The sequence below is a fragment of the Odocoileus virginianus genome, chromosome 5, assembly GCF_023699985.2.
Source record: "Odocoileus virginianus isolate 20LAN1187 ecotype Illinois chromosome 5, Ovbor_1.2, whole genome shotgun sequence".
Lineage (NCBI taxonomy): Eukaryota > Metazoa > Chordata > Mammalia > Artiodactyla > Cervidae > Odocoileus > Odocoileus virginianus.
In genome coordinates, this window is record NC_069678.1 from 79,740,708 (window position 1) to 79,761,666 (window position 20,959).

A 20,959-nucleotide genomic window follows, 5' to 3' on the forward strand; every position below is an offset into this window, starting at 1 on the left:
GAACTAAAATTCTTAATTTGTCTGCTCATGGAATATTTTCAAATTGCAGTTTGAAGCAAAACTTTACTGATTTGCATATGGAAATACAGAAACTCCAAAAAGAAAGGGAAAGATCTGAGAAAACAAGAGAGAAGAAAGAATAAAATAAAGAATGTGGATGGTAAGGCTGCAGTTTTAAAGACAAGAGATGGGACAGATTTACAGAAAGGCTGTCTTGCAAATGAGACTTTGGCAGAGAAATTGATAAGGAGGGTTCCTAGGAAGTTGCACTGTGCTAACCTTAGGGCTTCCTCTTGACCTTCCCCCTAGAAAACTTGTAGTATAGATCTACCATATTCTCAATACTTTTGAACCCTAATTTGAGTTTTCTTGGCAAGCTCTTCTATACAAATGGGCTTCAATAAAGAGTGGGTCACCTCCTTCATTTGCACATACATACCAACACTTGGAGTCATGAACCTATACAGGAAGTTGGACTTGGGATCTGCAGAGTCAAGCAAAGGAAACAAAAGACAACATTAGAGGAAAATCACCAAAGTTGGGGAAGGTTCTCTTCATTTGCCTAAACTAATCACAAACAGTGAGCAAAAGGGAGCCCGGGGCTCACTCCCTACAGCCCTTGACTGTCTTGGCTCAGGAAGCTGACAACAGCAGCTCCAGGAGGCAGACAGGTACACAAATCCAGATTCTTTCCTTGTTTCTGCTTCCTTCAGCAGAAATAGAGATTGCCCAAAGGTTGCAAAGTGTCCAGAACAGGAGTTGGGACAATATATCACATCTTTTTTGGAAGGCAAATTAACTGTTAGAGCCAGGACCTGCAGAACCCGGAGAAGGAGAACCCTAAAAGGGTTCTCCTGAACTCTTAACATGAGGGTGTTTTACAGCTCTTGTCCTTTACAAGATGAATATGAGACAAATCAGAGCTGTGGGACTGGGAGACATGGAGGTTTTCAGTGAAAGGCTGTTTTTATCAGGTTTTACTAAGAGTAAGGGAGGTAATGGGGCTTCCCAGGTGGTGCTAGTGGTAAAGAACACACCTGGCAATGCAGGAGACTTAAGAGACGTGGGTTCAATCCCTGGGTTGGGAAGATCCCCTGGAGAAGAACATGGCAACCCACTCTAGTATTCTTTCCTGGAGAATCCCATGGACAGAGGAGCCTGACAGGCTACAGTCCATGGGGTTGCAAAGAGTCGGACATGACTGAAGCGACTGAGCACATGCTTGCACGCAAAGGAGGTAATAGCACAAAAAAGCTGAGCCTATCATTAGCTTTATAAAGTTGGGAGAGCAAAAACTGGACATTTGAATTTTGTGGTATTAGACAATCTACCCTGGGCACATTTCTCCTGAAGACTTTATACTCAAGAAAGGGGCTGAGATGGGGAGTATTACTGATGCTGAAGTCACAAAACCAAGAAAGGAAAGGAAGGCCCTGGAGATTTGATGGTATCTTCTAGGCTTTAAGATACATTGTCCTAAAACAGTCCATGGAAGTCTGAACAAGACAAGGGACAAGGGGGACGTGGGAATCCCCATCAGGATTGGTGGGAAACCTCTCCACACTTCCGCCAGTGTCTCTTAAAGGCCCAGTACCAATCTTTGCTTCAGAATTCCTTTAGAATCCTGTCTGTGGGTTGTGTCATAATACTCCTAGGAGGATTAGGACCCTGAGATTCATCTCTTTTCTTACCTGTTCTGCTCAGAAATGTCTTTGCATAGTCTGGATCATAGATATAGAAAAATGGCTGAAAGGGCCCAGCCCAGCGAGGAAACCCACAAGGGTATTTTTCTACAATCTTCTGAAGGTTCTCGATTTTATTATCTTTAAATAACTGCAATGAACAAGTGAAAGAAATGTAAGAAGTCAGACAGTCTGGATTCATCCCTCTCTATAGACACAAGTTGAGCTCAGGTCCTGAATGAAGTTCCACAGGTAGAGGGGCTTGATGCTTTTTCTGGAGGTAAGTGAACACACTTTCCTTGGGATTTCTAAGCCTAAAGTATGATTTTCTAACCAAACAGTATATTCATCTTTTCAATATAATATATTGTATCACCAGACAATGTTCCTGTTGAATGATACATATTGTGAACTGTTTCTCCAAGTGAGAAGGTGCAGTGACTAGAGTCACGCACTCTGCCTCACCTGCCAGCATCACACACTTAGATTAGGAGTGGAGTCCAGAAGCTGAAAAAAAATGTTTTTAGGTGGGAAGGAAAAAACGTTAGTAGATTGAACATGACCCACCAGCTCACCATTCCATTTCTATAAATACTGATGACTTATTTTTTCTCATGAGTTAATAGTAAATGCTCTCTAAAAATCTGCCAATTCCATCTGCAAAGAAAACCTAATTCTTTTCCCTTGTAATAGTAGAAGGCGCATTTATATAGGTGTGGAAATCTTGCTGCTGCTGCTGCTGCTGCTAAGTCGCTTCAGTTGTGTCCGACACTGTGCGACCCCATAGATGGCAGCTCACCAGGCTCCCCTGTCCCTGGGATTCTCCAGGCAAAAACACTGGAGTGGGTTGCCATTTCTTTCTCCAATGCATGAAAGTGAAAAGTGAAAGTGAAGTCGCTCAGTCATGTCCGACTCTTAGCGACCCCATGGACTGCAGCCTACCAGGCTCCTCCGCCCATGGGATTTGCCAGGCAAGAGTACTGGAGTGGCTTGCCATTGCCTTCTCCGGTGTAAATCTTGAAGCAAGCTCAAAAACAAAACTCTCAGCTTCCAACATTCATACATTAGTGTACAAATACTGCCATCAGAGATGAAATTCTTGCCTTGATAAGCAGATTACTATGGCTTATTTAAATAGTTCTTCTGAGGTAGGGAGGTAGGTGGTCCTTGGGCTGAGCCACTGGAGCTTGTCTCCTGCTGACATTTCAGAGAAAAGACAGGGGCAGAGAGGAGCTGAGCTCTGCTGGGACAAAAAGATAAGATGACAACATATTTTTGGAATCAAGAAGATCTTCTAGACCGCACATGTGCAGAAAAGATCCTTAGGGGTCAGGGAAGGGAGGAGGCACCAATCCATAATATGTCCTGCCAACCTCGCAGAGACTCTTGCGTGAATCCATCTTGGCTAAAAGATATGCATGCACATCTGAAGGACCTTGAATCAGATCAGATAAGAGCAACAGGCAAGATGAATGGCCAGAGGAAATCTACAAGGTGACTGGCCAGAGGAAACCCGGAAAATCCACGCCCTCATATAAGCAATTTGTCACTCCCAAAGCATGACTCTATGAGCCCATTCATGTGTTCTTTTCACATGTACTCTGCTTCTAATAAACGCTTTACCCACCTTACTATCTTTTGGTCTATGATGAATTCTTTCTTCAAAGAAGACAAGGACTGAGGTCCCATTTGAAGCCCACTGGCCCTCAGGGTCTAGTGATTAAAGATTCAACACTCTAACCACAATGACCCAGATTGGATTCTTGACCAAGGATCTAAGATCCTGCTTCAAGCTACTGCACCCTAGAGCCCCCCAAATTACTTCTAAATCCATGACAATAAGATCCATTTACATCTGTTGTATAAAGTGTGAGGGTAGAGAGGCACCTCTGTGTGTGTCTGGATGTGCCTAGCTATGCATTTGAGCACAATTGTGGGGGGCCTGACTTGCAAAGAAATCTTAAAAAAAATTTTTTTTAAATTTTTATTTATTTATTTAAATTTTTGGCTGTGCTGGGTCTTCATAGCTATATCCAAGATTCCTCTAGTTGCGGAGAGCAGGGGCTACTCTTCGTTGCAGTGTGCAGGCTTCTCATTATGATGCACTTGCTTCTCTTGTTGCAGAGCATGGGCTCTAGGGTGTGCAGACTTCAGTAGTTGTAGTACATGGGCTTAGTTAGCCCTCAGTATGTGGAATCATCCTAGAGGAGGGACTTCTCTTCTGCATTGTGTCCCCTGCATTGACAGGTAGACTCTTAACCAACATACCACCAGGGAAGTCCTGTAAAGAAATCTTAAAGCTGGCAAGTTCCTTCTTGTGTGACCAATCAGAATACGCTGTGTGATTGTGAAAATGTGGAAAACTCCAGCTCCCAATTTCCTGTTACCAGTTAGTAGCTCTAACCCATGAAATGGTCCCTGGATACTTTAGGGCCCCAAAAACATTTGAGACTCCTGAAATCTAGTTCCTGAAATACTGCAGACCCTGTTTTGCTAACATTCCCACAAGCAAGTCAGTGATAAGAGCCCACTGACAGCACAAATGGAGTTTCCTAACAATGAATATTCATTCATTTGCAAACAATAAACAGATAAGTATTTATTAAGTGCCTATTATATGTGCCTGGCCACAGAGATGCAGAGAAATATAAAACAGGCAAGTTATTTGCCCTGGTGAAAATAGCAACTTAATATGAGTATTATTTTTTTATATTTGAAATTGTCATGGACATCCTCAGCCATGCTTTCTGGTTACACTTTTAGTAACTCTTGTCTGGACAAAAAGGAAAGAAGGCTATTGTGAATTCTGTAATATATGAATTTGTATTTCTTCATCCACAAATGTAAACACATTTGAATTTAGTATCACATGTATTTAGGAAAGATACTCAGAAATATTAAAAAAAAAGCTTAGTCCCCTGAGATAGAGTAATTGCTAACATTTACCAAGCACTATGATGAGCTAGGTGCTGCTGTCGACAGAAAAAAAATTGCACAGCCTGAAAGTTGAGAATTATGTTTTATATGGTGGACAAAACTGAGAGACTGCTCTAAAGAGGTGAAGGAGAAGTCAGGGTATGTAGGAGTTTTTACAATAAAGACCAGGTAGTCAAAACTTCAAAAGATTACTGTTAATTAAATAAAACCAGATATCTTAAGTTAAGGAATTTAGTGCTTTTCTATGCTTTATATTCTTTATTCTTTACATCAGGAACCCTATAAAGCAGATACAATTGCAATCCCATTTTACAGATGAGGAAATTGAGCCTTAGAGAAGTTAAGTAATCTCTTCCAGATTGTGTAAGAAGCGAAATTTGAAATGGTCCATTTTCAGAATCAAGTAGCTGGCCTTGGGTGGAAAATTATTAACAAACGGTTTTCCATTCAGAGCTACTAGTTTTGTCTTGAAAATTACTGGCAAGCTGGTCTTGCCTAACAGCTTACACCTGAAGAGTCCCTAAGCTAACAGGATGTTTGAGAAGGGATAAACAAAAATCCTTGTTGAGAAATGTAAACTTAGGATGGGAAGGGAGAAGAAAGAATACCCTATGAGACTTGGGCAATTCTGGGAAGATTGTAACTGTATAGGACTCACCTAATGAGGAACCAGGGAGGGATCTGCAAGCCAGGGAATAAGTGTTAGCTGTAACTGTCCCGGGTGTGCCTGCCCACCAGACACCCGATCTTGCAAGACTGTCATTATAAGTCTTGCTTTCACTGTGCTTCGTGTCTCTCGAGTCCATCCCTTGGTTTTGGGCTGGTTGAGTGTGTTTCTCACAGACTATATAGCCAGCCACTAGTAGTAAGGATTCGAACTTGCACTGAATTATGGAGCCCAAGAACTACTTAGTTACACAGCCTTTCCCTGAATTATGTATAAGGATACACCCACACCCCCCCCCCCCATAAACTAGGGGTGTTTACCTGCATAAACACTAGGTCCTCCACACTGACTGTCATACACTGATCTACTGAATAAATATCAGTCTACCTAGTCGGTTCTTTATAGTCAACAGATCTTTGAATGAGTCAATTTATTTAGCATCTAATATATGTGTGCATTCAACAAAGTAGCTTTTTAAAATTAAAGTATAGTTGATTTACAATGGTGTGTTAATTTCTGCTCTTTAGCCAATTGACTCAGTTATACACTTTCTTTTTTCTGTTCTTTTCCATTATAGTTTACCTTAGGATACTGAATATAGTTCCCTGAGCTATACAGCAGTACCCTGTTGCTTATCCACTCTGTATGTAATAGTTTGCATGCACTAAACCCAAGCTCCCAGTCCATCCCTCCCCCATAGCAACCACAAGTCTATTCTCTATGTCTGAGTCTGTTTCTGTTTCACAGATAGGTTCATTTGTGTCATATTTTAGCTTCTACATACAAGTGATATCATATTTTAATGTCTTTCTCTTTTTGACTTACTTCACTTAGTACTGTAACAGGGAAGAGCAAAATCTGGTTCCATATTGGATCTGTTTCTTTTACTTTAACATTTGCTTTCCATTGCTTTTGTTACTATAATCACTAAAAGGATGATATCCATAGCTACGAGCATACATAACACCTGTCTCAGGGAACCCTGCCCTTCTGCCTGAATGTTAAACTAAAGTGCCTTTGTTGAGCTCACAAGCAAACAACTTGACCCCGCCCACCTGTGAACAGCTGCAGGAAAGAAGAAATTTACACATCCCCTCCTGGGGCTGGCCAAAGTAGGAGGTATTTTGCAAGACTTGTAGCCTTTTTACTTTATTTCTTCACCTCCTCCCCATCTCTGTTCTATAAAAAAGATAAGTATCCAGACCTCTATAAGATGGGACTCTAGAACTCTAGTCAGCCAACCTTCTTGGACAGGCAGTTTTTCTACTACTCCTTGCCTCAGCGCCTCACCTCCTGATTTATTGGCCTGTGTGTGGCAAGCAGACTGAGCTGGGACTTGGTATCAGTATGATAATCTCTCGTTCCATCTGTGTTGCTGCAAATGCCTTTATTTCATTCTTTTTTTGTGGCTGAGTAACATCCTATTATATAATGTACCATATATTTTTTATCCATTCATCTGTTGATGAACAGATTGTTTCCATGTCTTGGCTATTGTGAATACTGCAGCTATGAACACAGGCATGCAATATCATTTGGGATTATACTTCTGCTCGGATATATACCCAGGAGTGGGATTGCTCGATCCTATGGTAATTCTATTTTTAGTTTTTTGGAGAACCCCCACACTGCTTTTTAAAAATTATTTATTTAATTTTGGCAGTTTTGGGTCTTTGCTGCTGTGTGAGCTTCTCTCGAGTTGCAGTGTGTGGGCTTCTCATTGCCGTGGCTTCTCTTGCTGTGGAGCATGGGTTCTAGGCATATGAGCTTCAGTGGTTGTGGCACAGAGGCTCAGTAGTTGCAGTTCCTGGGCTCTAGAGCACAGGCTCAGTTGCTCTGGGGCATGTGGAATCTTCCCCTGCCAGCCCCCCGGACACCAATATTGTTTTCCATAGTGGCGGCAGCAAGTAATGTTCTCACCAACAGTATAGGTGGGTTCCCTTTTCTCTACATCCTCTCCAGCAACAAAGTAGCTATTGAACACCTACTGTGAGTCAAGAACTGGGTTTATAGTGGTGAACAAAGACTCTCCTCTCACAGATCCTATATTCTAGTGGGGAGAAGGGGAGTATGGATGAAAAATGTTGCCTGCTCTATCAGCAAACAAAGAATGTTGTGGCCATCAAGCCATCAGTCACTGTTGCTGGCCCCCCCCCCCCCCCCCACCATAAGCCTAGGGGATCTCAGGATGGGGAAGAACATGATACTAGCTGTAGATAGCTAAGGTACACATCAAAGGAATAATTTCAGTGAATCCAAACTCTTGCATTTTCCCAAAGAGAGAAAAGCACTAAACTCCTTAAGTTGAGATACTTAGTTTTTTTCATTTTATTATTATTATTATTTTGGCCACACCACACAGCTTGTGAGATCTTAGTTCTCTAACCAGGGATGGAACCCATGCCCCTTGCAGTGGAAATGCAAAGTTCTAATCACTGAATTGCCAGGGAATTTCCCTGGTTTTCTTTAATTAATAGTAATCTTTTGATGTTCCAACTACGTGATCTTTATTGCAGAACTCCTCCATACCCTGGCTCCTTGCTTACCTTTTTGGAGCAGTCTCTCAGAGCTATGTGGTGTGAAGTCCTCAGAAAGTCCACCGAATTAAACATATGGAAGTTACATTTCATTTCACACTTACATAGCACTTACAAAGTGCCAGACATGGTCTCAGTTCTTTTCAAATATCTAATAAGTTTATCTTCTGAAAAAGTCAATAAAATATCAGTAATTATATTACATGTAAATAACCTAATTATTTCAAGTAAAAGACAAAAGGTGTCAGATTATATTTTTTAAAAACCTAACTATACTACTGACAAAAGACACAAGGTAAAAAGTTCAAAAAGTTAAAAACAAAGGATTAAAAAAGTACTATTTCAATACTAGGAAAAAAGTTTGCATAGTTACACTAGGATTAGATACAGTAAAATTTAAGGCAAGAAGTCTTACTAGATATAAAGAGGAACAATTCTTATATGAAAAGGATTAGTCTACCAGAAGATACAATAATTCAAAACCTGTATGCACACTATATTATAGCTTGAAAATTGATAAAACAAAAAAGGACATTAGAACTAAAATGAGAAATAAAGAAGTTCACAATGAGACTGGAAGACTTTACCACAATGCTACTCAAAGTATGATCCATAAACCAGTCCATGATGAGTTAATTATAGAAACTGAGCATAGCACTTACAAATTTTTATAGTAATTTAACATTGCTGAAATGTCTTACTTTTTTTAAAAAATGAAAACAATTGTCTACAACAGATTAGAAAAAAATGGCTCTGCACCACAAATGCTTTCAGAAGTACTATGTTAATATATCATTCTTAATAACTGATAGAACACATCTCTTGGGCCATTTTTAGTTTTCCCAATTTCTGATTGACAGCTCCTTCTCAATTCTGGTTTGTGGAAGGTGTAGAGGTGAAAATTAAACTCTAATGAGAAACAAAGGAAATAGAAGTTGAAGATGAAAAGTTTAGAAAGAGTTAATCAGGTTAAATGAAATAAAAAATCTAGACATAAAGCAAAAACTTAAAGACTGGTTCAATCCCAAATCTCTGCCTTCTCCCCATACAACACCCTCTCAGGTTCCACAACAGATCAGAGCTTTTATTTTCTAGAAAAACTAAAACAGAGAGACTCTAAGACTTGAAGAAACCAGACACTGTGGAGGGCAGGGATGAATCAGTGGACTAAAAATAGAGAGATTCAGTGAAAGACTGCATAACAAATGATTAGATTCCCAACTCCCTTCCTTTTTCTGCTCCCAGAATGCCAGGAGTCCTGGCAATCTAAGTAACAGAAAGGCAGGTTCATCTCCAAGAAACTGAAAAATGAACAAATAGATACTGACAGACTGAGTCCTCCAACAGATTTGCTCTCAGGGAAGGTTCTCGCCATGTACACAAGACTTCAAACATCTTTAGAGCCTCACTCTAGAAAATGAAATGACAGCTAAAGACCATCTCTCATTTTTGGAGATAGCTTCCAAGAAAGGCATAAGGCAAAACTAACAAACTGTGGTAGCCAGCCTCCAACATGGCCTCCAATCATCTCCCATCTCTTTATATTGTCCCTTCCCACATTGTACACACATTTGTCAATGTGACTGATTGCTTACAGTAGAAATGATGGAATAAAAGTTTCAAGATTAGGTTATAAAAGACTGCAGTTTCCATCTTAGATTCTCACTCTTAGATTTCTCACTCTTGCTCTCTCATATCTTACTCTGAGGGAAACAAGCGGCCATGTTGAGAGCAGGATGACTAATCTTTCCATCTTGCCTGACTGAATGGATTTCCAGATGCAAAACCTTCAGAACTAAAATCAGGAGTCAACCAGGAAACCTGGAATGAGTTGGTCACCCTGGTTGTGAGCAGCCTTATGGAAAGGTCCGTGTGGGAAAGAACTGATGCCTCTGGCTAATAGCCAATGAGAAACTGTGGCCTGTCAACAAATGAACTTAAGAGTGGATTCCCTAGCCCCAGTGGAGCCTTGAGATGACTACAGCCCCAGCCAATCCCATGAAACCTTGGAAGAGATCCTGAGTCTCTCACAGAGAGATTCTCACAAATTTCACAGATTGTGTGAGATAAAACCGTGTGTTGTTTTAAGTTGCTAAGCTTGAAGGTAATTTGCTAGACTATAGTAGATAACTAATACACAACAGAAAAAAAAAACCCTGAAAAAGTTAATACTTCAAAAAAAGATATGATATAGTATTTCAACACCAGGATTCTGTAACAAAGTGGAATGTGTTAAATTGACTGTAGTAGTGGCCTCAATTTGTTAAAGCCTCCCTGAATTCAGTACTTTGTCAGTTCTCTCATACTGATTTGGCCATATATCTTGCTTCAGGAGAGTAGCAAACATGACTCAGAGACTTAAAAAGCACCTGCACTTTGAGACTTGCTCTCTTGCTATTCTCGAGACCCTGATACCACGTGGGCAAAGCTAGGCTAACCAGCTGAAGGATAATAAACCAGATGGAAGAGAATGAAGGCACCCAAGATGACAGTCAGCCTTTATCTGTCCCAGTAGCTGACTGCAATTGCATCAGTGAGCCAAACTGAACTCAATTGAGACTGGCCATGAGAGCAGAACCTCATAGCCTAGTCTAGCTCAAATTGTTGACCCACAGAATCATGAACTAAATAGCTGGCTGTCATCTTAAGCAACCAAGCTTCAGCTTTAGAGTGTTTTTTAAATTAATTAATTTATTTTTGGCTGCACTGGGTCTTCATTGCTGTGTGTGGCTTTTCTCTAGTTGCAGCAAGCAGGGGCTACTTTTTGTTGCAGATCTCAGGCTTCTCATTACTGTGGCTTCTGTGTTGCAGAGCACAGGCTCTAGGGTACACAGGCTTCAGCAGTTGTGGCTCATGGGCTCTAGAGTGCAGGCTCAGTAGTTGTGGCACACGTGCTTAGTTGCCCCAGAGCATGAGTATTCTTCCTGGACCAGGAATAGAACCCATGTCCCCTGCATTGGCAGGCAGATTCCCAACCTCTGGGCCACCAGGGAAGTCCCTAAGGGAGTTTTTAAAAAATGCATTATAAGGTAACTGATGCAAAAATAGATGAAGAATAAGATAGAGCTCTTGGAAATAAAAATTATGACAGTAAAAAATTTTTCAATAGAAAAAAATTTTTCAATTTTTTAGTAGAAATTCTAGGAAGATAAAATCAAGAAGAAAAGATTTAAAAAAATAGATCTAGAAGGTTTATACACAATCAATAGGAGTTCCAGAACTCCTATCTTTCTAGATCTATCCAGAAAGAGAGAAAAGAGAAATTGAGAGAGGTGGGGGATGTGTTGAAGAAATTGTAATACTCACTGTTAATGTCCTGTCCCTAATTCTTCATCCTTACCACCTTAATATATGCCATAATTAGCACCTGCATTTATTAACCTAAGGGTTTTTCCCTTGGGCATTTGAGCCTGCTTTGATGCTTGACTATCAAAGAAAAATTAATAACTTAGGAAGTGAAGCCTCTTTCTTTCCAAGTATTGGAATTGTGTATTTCCAAACAAAAGTGAAAGACTTATTCAGTGAAAATTATAAATCATGTTGAAAGAAATTTTAAAAGGCATAAAGAGCCTCCTGATGAAAGTGAAAGGGAAGAGTGGAAAAGTTGGCTTAAAACTCAACATTCAGAAAACTAAGATCATGGCATCCGGTCCCATCACTTCATGACAAATAGATGGGGAAACAGTGGAAACAGTGAGAGACCCAATTTTCTTGGGCTCCAAAATCACTGCAGATGGTGACTGCAGCCATGAAATTAAAAGATGCTTGCTCCTTGGAAGAAAAGCTATGACCAACCTAGACAGCATATTAAGAAGTAGAGACATTACTTTGCCAACAAAGATCTGTCTAGTCAAAGCTATGGTTTTTCCAGTAGTCATGTATGAATGTGAGAGTTGGACTATAAAGAAAGCTGAGTGCTGAAGAATTGATGCTTTTGAACTGTGATGTTGGAAAAGACTCTTGAGAGTCCTTTAGACTGTAAGGAGGTCCAACCAGTCAATCAGTCAATCAGTGCTGAATATTCATTGGAAGGACTGATGCTAAAGTTGAAACTCCAATCTTTGGCCACCTGATGCAAAGAGATGACTCATTTGAAAAGACCTTGATGCTGGGAAAGATTGAAGACAAGAGGGGAAGGGGACAACAGAGGATGAGATAGTTGGACGGCATCACTGACTTGATGGACATGAGCTTGAACAAGCTCCGGGAGTTGGTGATGGACAGAAAAGCCTGGTGTGCTGCAGTCCATGGGGTCGCAAAGAGTAGGACACGACTGAGCAACTGAATTGAATTGAGGTAAAACACATCACGTGTTCATGGATTGGAAGATTTAAGATGTGAATACTACCCAAAGCAATCTACAGATTCAATGCAATCCCTATCAAGATCCCAGTGATGGTTTTGCAGAAATAGAAAAATTCTAGAAAATTCATTCTAAAACTCATGCGGGATAACAAAGGATTGTGAATGGCCCAAACGATCTTCAATAGGAACAAAGCTGACTCATGTTTTTTGGTTTCAAAATTCACTACAAAAGTATACTAATCAAAATAGTATGGTTCTGGTTTAAAAACAGACATATCGACAAACAGAAAAAGATAGAAAGACCAGAAATAAACCCTTCAAAATATGGTTAAATGATTTTTGACAAAGGTGCCAGGACCATTATATGGGAAAATGTGCTGGGAAAAGTAGATATTCACATGCAACAGAATGAAGTTGTACCCTTACCTAAAATACAAAAGGTAACCCAAAATAGATCAAAGACTTCAGTTCAGTTCAGTTCAGTCACTCAGTTGTGTCCAACTCTTTGTGAACCCATGGACTGCAGCATGCCAGGCCTCCCTGTCCATCACCAACTCCTGAAGTTTACTCAAACTCATGTCCATTGAGTCAGTGATGCCATCCAACCATCTCATGCACTGTTGTCCCCTTCTCCTCCCGCCTTCAATCTTTCCCAGCATCGGGATCTTTTCAAATGAGTCAGTTCTTCACATCAGGTGGCCAAAGGATTGGAGTTTCAGCTTCAGCATCAGTCCTTCCAATGAATATTCAGGGCTGATTTCCTTTAAGATGGACTTGTTGAATCTCCTTGCTGTCCAAGGGACTCTCAAGAGTCTTCTCTTGAGAGAAGACTTCAAACTATAGAATTCTTAATAGGAAACATAGGACTAGAGCTTCACAACTTTGGATCTGGCAATAATTTCTTGGATATGACATCAAAGGAATAAGCAATAAAAGAAAAAATAAACAAATGAAACTTAATGAAATTAAAAAATTTTTGTACATGAAGAGACAGTATCAACAGAGTAAAAAGGCAACTCAAAGACTGAGAGGCAATATTAGCAAATCATACATCTGGGATTAATATCCAGAATATATAGAGAACCCCTAAAACTCAACAACAAAAAACAACCTGATTCAAAATCAACAAAGGACTAAATATACCCTTTTCCAAAGAGGAAAAGCAGATGTGTACCAACAGGTACGTGGATGTTCAACATGACTGATCATGAGAGAAATGCAAATCAAAACCACAATGAGAGATCACTGCATGCCTGCCACAATAGCTATCATCAAAAAGAACAACAAACAAGAAATGCTGGCAAGGATATGGCGAAACCTGGAGAATCCCTATGGCCACAGGACCAAGTAGACTGGTGGGCTATAGTCCATGGGGTCACAAAGGGTCTGTCACAACTGAGCAACTAAGAACACCACAGCACAGAAAACAGGATACCTTCACATACTGTTGGTGGGAACCGTAAATTAGTGTAGCAACTGTGAAAAACCGTATGGAAGCTTCTCAAAAAACTAAAAATACAACTACTCTATGACTTTTCCACTCCTGGGTATATAGCCAAAAAAATCCCCAAAATACTAATTCAAAAAGATATGTGCACTCCGATGTTCACAGTAACATTATTTACAACAGCTAGGGTATGGAAGCAACTTGTGTCCATCAACAGAAGAATGGATAAAGAAGATGTGGTGTACATATATATAATGAAATACTACTCAGCCATAAAAAGATGAAATTTTGCCATTTGCAACAACACAAATGGACTTGGAGGGCATTATGCAAAGTGAAATAAGTTGGTCAGATAAAGACACCTACTGTATGATATCACCTAAATGTGGACGCTAAAGAATACAACAAACTAGTGAATAAAACAAAAAAGAAGCAGACTCACAGATATAGAGAAGAAACTAGTGTTCACCAGTGGGGAGAAGAAAGTGGGGTGGGAAATAAAGGGGTAGGAGGAAAACAGGGTTATTATGGATTATATGAAGTTATATGTATGAAACTTTTGAAAATTGTAAAGCACTACAGAATTTAAAAATTGTAAAGCACCCCTTCATGGATCACTGCCTTGTTGTGGCGAGGGGGCTCATGTAACTCAATCAAGCTATGAGCCATGCCATGGAGGGCCACCCAAGATGGAAGGGTCATAGCAGAGAGTTCTAACAAAACATGATTCACTGGAGGTGGAAATGACAAACCACCCCAATTTACTCGCTATTGAGAACTTAATAAACTGCATAAAAGGACAAAAAGATATAATACCAAAAGATGAGTGTTTCCAGGTCTGAAGGTGTCCAATATGCTATCAGGGAAGAGTGGAGGAGAACTACTAATAGCCCCAGAAAGAAAGAAACGGCTGGGCCAAAGTGGAAACAACACTCAGCTGTGGATATTTCTGGTGATGAAAGTAAAATCTGATGCTGCAAAGAACAGTATTGCATAGGAACCTGGAATGTTAGGTCCATGAATCAAGGTAAATTGGACGTGGTCAAGCAGGAGATGGTAAGAATAAACATTGACATCTTAGGAATCAGTGAACTAAAATGGATGGGAATGGGTGAATTTAATTCAGATGACCTTTATATCTATTACTGCAGGCAAGAATCCCATAGAAGAAATGGAATAGCTCTCAAATACACAAAAGAGTCCAAAATGCAGTACTTGGGTGCAGCATCAAAGATGACAGAATGATCTGGGTTCATTTCCAAGGCAAATCAATCAATATCATAATAACCCACATCTATGCCCCTACCAATGATGCTGAAGAAGCTGAAGTTGATCAGTTTTATGATGAACTAGAAGACCTCCTAAAACTAACACCAAAAAAAGATGTTCTATTCATCATTGGCGATTGGAATGCAAAAGTAGGAAGTCAAGAGATACCTGGAGTAACAGGCAAGTTTGGCCTTGGAGAACAAAATGAAGCAGGGCAAAGGGTAACTGAATTCTGTCAAAAGAATGCATTGGGGAGGGGGGACCGGGATGGGGAATACATGTAAATCCATGGCTAATTCATTTCAATGTATGACAAAAACCACTGCAATGTTGTAAAGTAATTAGCCTCCAACTAACAAAAATAAATGAAAAAAAAAAATAAAATAGTTTCGAAAAGTTCAAAGACTTGAAAAAAAAAAAAGAATGCATTGGTCATAGCAAATGTCCTTTTTCAATGACACAAGGGATGACTTTACACATGAACATCACCAAATGGCTAATATTGAAATCAAATTGATTATACTCTTTGTAGCTGAAGATGGAGAAGCTGTAAACAGTCAGCAAAAACAAGATTTGGAGCCGACTGTAGCTCAGATCATCAGCCTCTCATAGCAAAATTCAGGCTTAAACTAAAGAAAGTGGGGAAAACCACTAGGACAGCCAGGTATGATTTAAATCAAATCCCCTATGAATATGCGGTGGAGGTAATGAATAGATTTAAAGGATTAGAACTTGTAAACAGTGTGCCTGAAGAATTATGGATGAGGGTCCATAATATTGTACAGGAAGCAGTGAACAAAACCATCTCAAAGATGAAGAAAAGCAAGAAGGCCAAGGGGTTATCTGAGGAGGCCTTACAAATAGCTAAAGAAAGAAGAGATGTGAAAAGCAAGGGAGAAAGGGAAAGGTATATCCAATTAAATACAGATCTCCAAAGAATAGCATGGTGAGACAAGAAGGCCTTCTTCAAAGAACAGTATATAAAACTAGAAAAAACAACAGAAGGGGAAGACTAGACGTCTTTTCAGGAAAATTGGAGATATCAAGGGAACATTTGCCCAAAGATGTGCACAATAAAGGACAGGGGTGGTAGAGAACTTAGAGATGCTGAAGAGATCAAGAAGAGGTGGAAAGAATACACAGAAGAACTGTATAAAAGAGATACAGATGAACTGGATGACTAAGATGGTATGGTCAGCCACCCAGAGCCAGTCATCCTGGACAGTAAAGTCAAGTGGGCCTTAGGAAGCTCTGCTGTTAATAAAGCTAGTGGATGCAAAGGAATTCCAGCAGAACTATTCAAAACCCTAAAGGATGATGCCATCAAGGTGTTGCATTCAATATGTCAGCAAATCTGGAAGACCCAGCAGTGGCCACAGGGCTGGAAAAGGTCAATTCTCATTCTAATTCCCAAGAAGGGTAGTACTAAAGAATGTGCTAACCATCAGACAATTACACTCATCTCCCATGCCAGTAAGGTCATGCTTAAAATCTTGTATGCTAGGCTTCAGGATTATGCAAACCAAAAACTTCCAAATGTCCAAGGAGGATTTAGAAAAGGAAGAGGAACCAGAGATCAAATTGCCAACATTTGCTGGATCATAGAGAACGCTAGGGAATTAAAAAAAAAAAAAAATCTACCTCTGTTTCATCGATTATGCCAAAGCCTTTGACTGTGTGGATCATAATAAACTGTGGAAAGCTCTTAAAGAGATGGGAATACCAGACCATCTTACCTGTCTCCTGAGAAACCTATATGCGGCTCAAGAAGCAACCTGTATGCAAAAGCAAACCCTGTATGAAACAATTGATTGGTTCAAGATTGAGAAAGGAATACAACAGGGCTGTCTGCTGTCACCCTGTTCGTTTAATCTACTTGCTGAGCACATCATGAGAAATGTTGGGCTGGATGAGTTACGAGCTGGAATCAAGATAGGCGGGAGAAACATCAACAATATGATATGCGAATGATACCACTCTAATGGCAGAAAGCAAAGAGGAACCAAAGAACCTCTTGATGAGAGTGAGGGATGAGAGTGAAAAAGAGCCAGCTTAAAACTAAATATTAAAAAAAACACCTAAGATCATGGCACCTGGCCCCATTAACTCATGGCAAATAGAAGGGGGAATGGTGGAAGTAGTGATAGATTTCCTCTTTTTGGGCTCTAAAATCACTGAGGATGGTAACTGCAGCCATGAAATCAGAAGATGTTTGCTTCTTGGAAAGAAAGCTATGACAGACCTAGACAGTGTGTTGAAAAGCAGAGACATTACTCTGCCGAGAAAGGTCCTTTATAGTCAAGGCTATGATCTTCCCAGTGATCATGTACAGTTGTGAGAGCTGGACTATAAAGAAGACGGAGTGCTAAAGAATTGAAGCCTTTGAACTATGATGCTGGAGAAGACTCCTGAGAGTCCCTTGGACAGCAAGGAGATCAAACCAGTCAATCTTAAGGGAAATCAACCCTGAATACTCGTTGGAAGGATGCTGAAGCTGAAACTCCAGTATTTTGTTCATTTGATGTGAACAGCTGACTCATTGGAAAAGTCCCTGATGTTGTGAAAGATTGAGGGCAGAAGGAGAAGATGGCGTCAGAGGGTAAGATGGTTGGATTGCAGCACCAATGCAAAGGACATGAACTTGGGCAAACTTTGGAGATAGTGAGGGACAGAGAGGCCTGGTGTGTTGCAGTCCATGGTGTTGCAAAGAGTCAGACACGACTGGGTAACTGAACAACAACAATGGATTACATGAAATCATATGTATGTAACTTCTGAAAATTGTAAAGCACAATAGAATTTAAAGAATCTTCCATTCAGTAAAATTTTTTAAGTTAAAAAAAGAACAAAAGACTTAAATAGACATTTCTCTAAGTAAGATATACAAATGGAAATAAGCACATGAAAAGATGTTCAGTGGTACATCAGTTCAGGATCACTGATCATTCAGTTCAGTTCAGTCACTCAGTCATGTCTGACTCTTTGTGACCCCATGAATTGCAGCATGCCAGGCCTCCCTGTCCATCACCAACTCCTGGAGTTTACTCAAACTCATGCCCATCGAGTTGGTGATGCCATCCAGCCATCTCATCCTTTATCGTCCCCTTCTCCTCCTGTCCCCAATCCCTCCCAGCATCAGGGTCTTTTCCAATGAGTCAGCTCTTCCCATGAGGTGGCCAAAGTATTGGAGCTTCAGCTTCAGCATTAGTCCTTCCAATGAACACCCAGGACTGATCTCCTTTAGGATGGACTGGTTGGATCTCCTTGCAGTCCAAGGGACTCTCAAGAGTCTTCTCCAACACCACAGTTCAAACGCATCAAATTTTCGGCGCTCAGCTTTATCATTAGGGAAATGCAAACCAAAATTATGAGATACTACCTCACATCCATTAGGATGGCTGCCATTCAAAAAAAGAACAGAAAAGAAACAAGTTTTGGCAAGAATGTTGAGAAACTGGAACTCCTGTGTACTTCTGGTGAAAGTGTAAAATGGTATTGCCACTGTGGAAAACAGTACAGTGGTTCCTCAAAAAACCACAAATAGAATTACCATACGATCCAGCAATTGTATTTCTGCACATTTACCCAAAAGAATTGAAAGCAAGGTTTCAAAGAGATATTTGTACACTCATGTTCACAACTGCTAAAATGTGGAAACAACCCAAGTGTCCACCAACGAATGAATGGATAAAGAAAATGTGATATATACATACACTGGGATATTATTCAGCCTTAAAAAGGAAGGAAATTCTGACACATGCTATGATACGGATGATGTGATCTGATTGGGAATCTGTGTGCCAATGTAGGGGACAAGGATTTGGTCCCTGGTCTGGGAAGATTTCACTAGCTGCGGGGCAACTAAGACCCTGTGCCACAACTACTGAGCCCACATGCAGCAACTACTGAATCCCCCCGTCCCAGCCCTAGAGCTCATGGTTTGTGGCAAGAAAAGTCACCGCAATCAGAAGTCCGGGCAGGGTACAACTAGAGAGTAGCCCCTGCTCACTGCAAATAGAAAAAGCCTATGCACATCAGTGAAGACCCAGCACAGCCAAAAATAAAGAAAAAACAAACAAACAAACAAACAAAACCCATGTTGTTTAGGATAACAAGACTATTTTTCAGCAATGTATGTGAAAGTCTTTTTAAAACGCATACATAAATGCAAGAGATGAGCGAAGCAATTTAGACAGACCTGAATTACACCACAGCTTTCTTTTTCCATATTGTCTCTTTAAATATCCCCCCTCCTACTCCCACCCCCTAAATATCCCTTCTGGTGGCTCTAGGGTGTTTCATGGAGTAATGTTAAGGGCCGGGAGCCACAGGCTGGGCAGGAAAGGTTGGTGCAGGAGAGGTCGGTGCAGGACTGAGGGATGGGAGGAAAATAAGGAAGTAGCCGCTTCTCTGCGCGATCGGGTTTCCAGCATCCTCCTTCACCCCTCCCTCGTACGTGTCTACCTTTTGATGCCCGTAGAGCCAGTGAGTGGGGGGCGAGGGGAAGGGACGCAGGTCCCGAAGCAGCCTCTGCCTGTGCAGGTAGAGCTTGATGGCCTGCAGCAGCCCTAGGGCCAAGCAGAACACCAACGTCAGGTGAAAGGGCCTTGCCCAGTTCGTCTCAAGCCAGGACGACTCCATCCAGGAGGACGCCATCGCTCTGTGTTGCGAGGATTGCCTTGCCGGCCAGCAGCTTTGTGTAGCTGGCTCGTGCGGGAGGATCCACCCACTCACTCTAGGGCAAAGCCCGCCCACTGTTTCTCTGTGCCCTCCGGCAAGATCCCCGCTCCCTCTCCCCCGCTTCCCCCTCTCATTGCCAAGGGTGCTAAGGATGCGGTGAGAGGGGCAGTTCCCGCTTGGCTGGAGGAAGCAGGCGCGAGTTACCGGATTTCTTGCCCTTTATCAATGGATGCAAACCTGCATTCAGGACGACTTCTCATGGAGTGTCATAGATCATGTGTGACAGTTTGCAGTCACAGAAGATCTGAATTTTAGGTTTTGAAATAATGCCAAAGCTAACGTCGTTGGTTTTCGTCTTTGCCACAAAGCGGTTGTAAACTGCGCTGAAAAAAAGAACTTGTTCCCCCCTGAAATGCTGTCAAAACCCACAAGAGTCTGGGGGCTGGTAATGCGTGAGGAGGATTATTAACCTTATATAGGTACCCTGTCCAGTGGTGTAAGACATTACTGAAGGTCCTATAGCTGGTTCTCACTCTGATTATTTGCGCTTGCCCGTGTCCAGCAGGTCTTACTTCAAGTCTGCTGGCAGAGGACCCTGAACACTGAGCTGGGAAGAGACGCAAAGTTGCTACCATCATATAGGATTTCCACCACACAGATTCAGACGGGGCCAGTTACAGGATCTGTGGATCCAGGTGCAAGATGAAAATGTGGGGTTCCTTGTTAAAACTTGGTAAAAATTTCAAGATGATGACAGCAGAGCATAAACCAAGCACACACCCTTTTGAGTGCAGGGCTTAGATCTCAGGCCCATGAAGCCAGCCCTGGATACAAGAGACATCAGTTCAGTTCAGTTCAGTCGCTCAGTCGTGTCTGACTCTTTGCGACCCCATGAATCGCAGCACGCCAGGCCTCCCTGTCCATCACCAACTCCCAGAGCTTACTCAAACTCATGTCCATTGAGTCAGTGATGCCATCCAACCATCTCATCCTCTGTCATCCCCTTCTCCTCCTGCCTTCAGTCTTTCCCAGCATCGGGGTCTTTTCCGATGAGTCAGTTTTTTGCATCAGGTGGCCAAAAGATTGGAGTTTCAGCTTCAGCATCAGTCCTTCCAATGAATATTCAGGACTGACTTCCTTTAGGATGGACTGGTTAGATCTCCTTGCTGTCCAAGGGACTCTCAAGAGTCTTCTCCAACACCACAGTTCAAAAGCATCAATTCTTTGGTGCTCAGCTTTCTTTTTAGTCCAACTCTCACATCCATACATGACTAGTGGAAAAACCGAAGCTTTGACTAGACAGACCTTTGTTGGCAAAGTAATGTCTCTTCTTTTTAATACGCTGTCTAGGCTGGTCATATCTTTTATTCCAAGGAGCAAGTGTCTTTTAATTTCATGGCTGCAGTGATTTTGGAGCCCCCCAAAATAGCCTGTC

The 20,959-nt window shown here is 41.2% G+C and overlaps 1 protein-coding gene and 1 long non-coding RNA gene across 2 annotated transcripts in view; one reads left to right on the top strand and one right to left on the bottom strand.

Annotated features, from left to right (window-relative positions):
• Positions 1-19,538, bottom strand: part of CYP4X1 (cytochrome P450 family 4 subfamily X member 1) — a 40,897-nt gene extending 21,359 nt beyond the window's left edge. Inside the window, exons 1-3 of the mRNA XM_020868728.2 lie at positions 19,309-19,538; positions 1,692-1,833; positions 440-484 (exon numbers count right to left, since the gene is read on the bottom strand). Of these exons, the coding sequence (XP_020724387.1) occupies positions 440-484; positions 1,692-1,833; positions 19,309-19,500 (379 nt within the window). The 5' untranslated portion in view covers positions 19,501-19,538. The remainder of the gene's footprint in view (positions 1-439; positions 485-1,691; positions 1,834-19,308) is intronic.
• Positions 1,829-5,585, top strand: LOC139035244 (uncharacterized). Its single transcript, XR_011487890.1, has 2 exons — positions 1,829-1,962; positions 3,063-5,585. It is a non-coding gene; the product is annotated as an uncharacterized lncRNA (long non-coding RNA).
• Positions 19,539-20,959: the final 1,421 nt, after the last annotated feature.